The sequence below is a fragment of the Loxodonta africana genome, chromosome 7 (assembly GCF_030014295.1).
Source record: "Loxodonta africana isolate mLoxAfr1 chromosome 7, mLoxAfr1.hap2, whole genome shotgun sequence".
Classification (NCBI taxonomy): Eukaryota; Metazoa; Chordata; class Mammalia; order Proboscidea; family Elephantidae; genus Loxodonta; species Loxodonta africana.
The window spans coordinates 91,751,432-91,757,431 of record NC_087348.1 but is presented as its reverse complement, the minus strand read 5'-3'; the positions used below and the strand labels follow the sequence as shown (position 1 = coordinate 91,757,431).

Genomic DNA, 6,000 nt, shown 5'->3' with positions numbered 1-6,000 from the left:
TATAATTTCATCTCTTGAAAGCTGCTGTTGATTTAGTAGTGTGTCTCAGGGAATTGTCTTATAAAAGCAATTGCGCATATAAATCATCTGTGGATCTTGTTAAAATGCAAAACATGACATTTTGTATTTCTTATTAAGCTTCCAGAGGATGTCAATGCTGCTGTTCCTATTTATACTTTCAGCAGCAAGATTATTGGCCATCTATGTCATAATCACTTAGATATTTGTTAAATAAGCAGGTTCCTAGGTCCCCTCCCAATGTACTGATTCAGAATCTCTAGGGGCAGTACCCAGGATTATATATTTCAAACAAACTCCTAGGGTGAGAGAGAACCACTGGTCTATGGGTTTGAAATGCCCTTTACTTTCTTCTCTACTTATTTATTTTCTGCCCCTCAAAACTCAGTATAGGTCCTTCCTTCCTCTTGATGCTTTTATTGACCATCTCAGAGTCTGAATTCTTTAACAGTTGTCAGCAGCAAGTATTTGCTGTTCATCATGGGCTCTCTTCTTTCATGTATCTTGTCTCCCGAGACAGATTTTATTTCTTGAAAAGAACGATTTTATTACATAAATTCTAATAGCCACAGCTCCTAACATAATGTTTACCATAGAGTAAATGTTCAATTAATATTTGTCATGTATAAAAATGGTGATGATAGTAATGGATGAATTCCTCTCCAGGACACATAATTATTTCCCAGGCCTTGTGTGATTAAATAACTTGCTGACTCCATTAAAAAGGCACCCAAACGCTTAGCAAAAACTGTAACTCCGAACTATGGCACATTATTTTTCAGGAATTGGCACCGCAATCCTTTTATACTTTGTTAGTTTGGATTTTATTATGTTAATGACATCATGCTTGGTAAAGCAGAGGGTCACTGAAAAAGAGAAAGACCCTCAACGAGATGGACTGACTGACACAGTGGCTGCAAGGTACTTGGTCAAAATCATAGAATTGTAAGAATGCCAAACCAAGAAACCCACGAGCAGCCAGTTGTCTGTCACAAGTAGGCACTTCTCAGCACCTTCCCAGACCTCTAGTTGAGTGACTTGAAAAGCGAGCATTCCATATGGAGAAACTGAAAATTATTTCAGTTTGGGAAAACCAATTTCTTCTTCCTCAGCATTCCCATTTCCCTTTGTCTCTCTCTTACAAGGCTTACATGTTGTTATGTTATGGTAAAATGCTGACCTGTCTTTCCTCCTTAACAGCAGCAAAACAAAATGACTGGAAACGGAGTCAGGATCCTGTTTCCATCATTTACGAACTCTGTTACTTTGAAAGTCTGTTCATCTCTCAGAGGGTCATTTTCCTCTTTGTGTGTAAAACAAGGATGGATCACGCCCACCTACCTCACAGAATGGTGGAAGCGATAAAACGCGATTCGTAAGGCACTGAATGGATGCCGGTTGTTACTTTACTGTATCATTCCTTGTTGAATGTTAACTTAATTTAATTAACTTAATTTAATCCCCGGGCCACATCACACAGCATAACTAACAGAGACAGGGCGCGCCCCTAGGGAACAGCCTCGAGCTAGATCTTTTTCCTTTGAGGAAAGGGAGGGAGCGAGACTGCTGGGAGTCGTAGTCTTTGCGGCGGTTTCCCCAGTCCTTGGGGAAAGGAAATAACTACAACTTCCGTGAGGCCGTGCGAGAGCAGCCGCGCACCCCGCCACCAGGCACGTGCACCAAAGCGGAGCGCGGGAGGGAGGCCTATGCGCGCACCCGCGACGGGCAGAACCAGCGTTGAGACGGCCTTTTCTGGTGGCCATGACGGCAGATGGAGGAATGGTGACTCGTGGGCGTGTGTGGGTTTGCTAAAAAGAATAAGACGCGTGGCGTCAGTCAAATTAAACAATAAAAAAGCACCGTGCCCCAACGCCTCACTACCCGGGCAAAGCCTACACACGCGCGGCTGGGAAGGAGCCGGTAGCGCATTCCTGGGCTAGCGCCTCACGAGCGCAGCGCTTAAATCATCAGGGGCGGGAAAGGGCGGGGCCTACGGCGTGGGGGCGGGACCACAGACGGCGAGCGCGGCGGTGGCGGCGGCCACGACCCAGACAGCTGGGGTTGTTGTTGTTCTCTGACCGGGGGACCGCCTCAGTCAGTTCGCCCAGAGACCAGAAGCTGTTCTGGTGGGGACCGGGAGGTCTTATCCCCCTCTCTCGCGTCCCCAAAGCTGCGGCAGGACCTAGAGCGAAAACACCTGGCGGTTGGTCTCCAATGCCCTTCAGTGAGGAGGGGGCGTCCGGACCCTGGTGAGCGCACTCCAGGGGTCCCTCTCGCAGACTCGGTGACTTCTCAGCCCCCCAGGCGTGCACACCCCTGTCTGGCTGCCATGGCTGAAAATGCAGAGGGGGACCTGAACTCCAACCTGCTGCACACCCGCTACCACACCGGGGACCCTCAGCTAGACACGGCCATCGGGCAGTGGCTCCGTTGGGATAAGGTGGGTATCTGGTCAGCCCAGCATCCGCCCCCTGGTCCTGCACACTCTCCCCCACACAGTCCGCCCTTTCACGACCCCACCCAGTGCTCTGCAGACTTCAGAGGAGATGGCTCTGGCCACTGGGCGGGGGCAAGCGGAGCCGAGCGTTACCACCCACCTTTGCCTAGACTGCCTCCATCGGACTGTGTGAGCTGGGCAGGGAGGGACATCTGCAGTCGCTTCCTTTTGCAGTGCGCTAAATTGCAATCTTCCTTCCCTTCCTCCCCCCCCGCCATCAAGTGCGTGTCATTTCTCTTTCTCAAAAAAAAAAAAAAAAAAAAGAATCATCATCATCGTGTTATACCCTTCACCCAGCTATTTCCTTTCCCCGTGCTTCTCCGTTGACTTCCTTCTCTGCAAACCTGCAATGGTTTTTGCCCGGTTTTGGTTTCTAACCGCTATCCGCCTTGGTTCTGGGCTGGTGTGTCTCCACCTTCTGTCGCTAGGCAGTATGCAGTCTTTAATTAATTACCCCGTTGTATTCTGGAGTATCACCTTTTGCTCTTGAGAAGGTAAGGGCTCTCGTACATCCTGTTTCTTTCCCTTGCTGAGAATGTTTTTCTGGAAGTACCCTGCTCAAAGAATCACATTTTCCAGGTTCCCTATGATGCTCCTGATACAGCATTGTTTTTGCCTTACTGATTTCTCCTCTGCTCCCTCCTCCTCAAATTGTGGTGATTACATAGGCATATGGGATGAATTTATGAGAGCCAGAATTAAAATGCAGCCATCTCACTTGTAAAAGAAGCCTCTGGTGAGTCCAACAGAGGAAGATGATTCAAGATTTTGTTTTGGCAAATGCATAAAATGGACTTGTTGAAGTAGAGAAGGCAACACATTTTAAATGGAATTAATAATACTGAATTGAAAAGTTAATACAGTAGTGAAATCATGGTGTAGAGAAGAATTTCCTGAAGGATTAGCTTCCTGAAAAGGTTTTATTTTTACTTTGTTCTGTCATCATTCAGTCAACAAAAAATATTTCTTGAGCACCTGATAGCGTTCCAGGCCTTATTACCCATTGCCGTAGAGTCAGTTCTGGCTCAGAGTGACCCTGTAGGACACAGTGGAACTGCCTCATAAGGTTTCCAAGGAGCAGCTGGTGGATTTGAACCATTTGGTTAGCAGACAAGCTCTTAGCCACTGCTCCACCAGGGAATACTTATGGTGAGCAAGATAGAAAGGGTTCCTGGCCACCATAAGCCTTCGGTTAGCAGATTATGAAGACAACTAAGCAAGCATAGTGAAGTATTTATCATTAATTGGTTATATGCATCTTAGACATTCTGATTCTTACTCTAGAGTTTAAAACCTGTGCTTCTCAAACCTTAAAGTGCTTACAGATCACCTGGGGATCTTAAACATGCAGATTCTGATTCAGGAGGTCTGAGGTGGGGCCTGAGATTGCTAAGAGGGAGTCCCAGGTAATACCACAACTGCTGGTCTCTGGACCACAGTCTGAGTAGCAAGACCAATACTTGTTCTGATTGAGATACTGAAATAGAGAACTAACGCCTTTTCTTATTGTAGAATTTGACGATATATATAATTAAAAAAAAAAGTGTGAAATCTGTGGTATTCTGTTAATTATCATAAAGGTGTTCAAAATGCAAGTAACTTTAATGCCATTCTACCAGTATTTATTTAAATGGCAGCCTTGTTGTGGAAGGATACAAATGAAGTGAAGATTCAAAGAGTGCTCTTCTGCTGTTAGACCATCAGGGAAAACGAAACATAATAGAAATAAAAGAGCTAAGGCTTAGCATAGGGTAAAATGATATGCACTACAAACTGAACATATAAATGTCTTCAGCAGGGAAAACTAAACTACAAATGAATTTTGTCTTTATATGTTTTAATATAATTGCTTTTGTTTAAAGGCATCTGCTTTCATTGGTCTGGATAGAAATGAATGTGGCGTATGTCTTCCGAAAGTGAAAAGGAAGACTCATGAAATTCAAAGGTGCTTGTAGACTCCCAATACAATTTAATGTAGTAGTAACTATCATGTATGTTAGAGCCCTAGTGGCGCAGTGGTTAAGAGCTTGGCTGCTAACCAAAAGGTTGACAGTTTGAATCCACCAACTGCTCCTTGGAAACCCTATGGGGCAGCTCTACTCTGTCCTATCAAGTTGCTATGAGCGACTCAATGGCAGTGAGTTCTTTTGGTTATCATGTGTGTCAAAGCCTTTAGCCCTTTAACAGTAGGAGTTTAGCTTTCATTGCCATAGAGGTTTTTTGTTCTCTTTAGGTGCCAGTTTTGACTATACTTCCCTGAGCCTCTTGATTGATTTTTAAAAGGTTAACCCACTGCTGTCAAATCGATTCTGAGTTGGAATGAATTTTAATAAATTCAAAATGCTGTGCTTAGATACTATTGAGATCAATTGAAATATAAAAAGACTATAAAATCTACACATAAAAAGATCACAGTAGGGTAGTATTGGTAGCAGTTGAATGGTTTATAGGCAGTTAGTTCTATAGGCAGGAGTTCAGATATAGGAGTGGCCTGTGGACTGGGATGATCCAGGAAGACTTCATAAGAAGATGGGATACAAATAAAAGAATGAGGAGAGCCTTCCTTGAAAGTGGAAGAGTAATTCTTAATTTATACTTAAAGTGCCCTCTACGCTCAAGGCACTGACTGAGAACCTCTGGGACATACAAAGATGAAATAGATATGGATTATACCTTCAAAGAACATAGAAGGGGAGATGAAACAAAGGTTCACGAATATAATACAAAGAGCAAGTAATAAGTGCCCTTAACGGAGGCATAGATTTAAATATTTTTATTAATTAATAAAAATCATAATCGGTCCTTAATGGAAGAGAATGCTTTTAATTGGGAATCAAAGGTGTTTCTACTGTATATGGATACTGTAGGTAAGCTAGGCTATCTCCCAGGGCACTAAAATTTAGAGTGCAGAAATGTAAAATAATGATTTAAATAGCTTGTACATACAGCATTTATTACATTACATGCTGACAGCATACACAGGCTTTCAAGCATATAGAAACTGAGTTTAACACCTGGTTAGTACCCATTTAGTTAAAAACGAGACCTACCAGATGCCCCTGATTCTTAATAACTCCCTTTGGTGAGTACGTCGTAAGTTATACATTGATCTGAGGGTACTTTTCTACTCACCTAAAACCAAACCCCATTGCTGTTAAGTTGATTCCTACTCATAGTGACACTATAGGACAGAGTAGAACTACCCCATAGGGTTTCCAAGGCTGTAATCTTTACAGAAGAAGACTGCCACATCCTTCTCCCTCAGAGAGCCCGATAGGTTCAAACTGCCAACCAGCTGAGTGCTTAACCGCTGAGCCACCAGGGTTCCTTGCTGCTTGCCTAGACCACCACAATTGCTAATTTTAGCATTGGTGGGGTGGTGTACTTTGAAAAGTTATCATGAAAAAGGTGGTATTTATGCTGAACTTTCAGGATTTGTTAAAATTTAGACTTGGCATGGAGGAGCGCTGTTCCAAAAAAACAGG

At 43.7% G+C, this 6,000-nt stretch overlaps 1 protein-coding gene across 1 annotated transcript in view; it reads left to right on the top strand.

Annotated features, from left to right (window-relative positions):
• Positions 1-2,031: 2,031 nt before the first annotated feature.
• PGM2L1 (phosphoglucomutase 2 like 1) overlaps positions 2,032-6,000 on the top strand; it is a 67,194-nt gene continuing 63,225 nt past the window's right edge. The window contains exon 1 of the mRNA XM_003420041.4: positions 2,032-2,458. Coding sequence (XP_003420089.1) covers positions 2,348-2,458 — 111 coding nt within the window. The 5' untranslated portion in view covers positions 2,032-2,347. The remainder of the gene's footprint in view (positions 2,459-6,000) is intronic.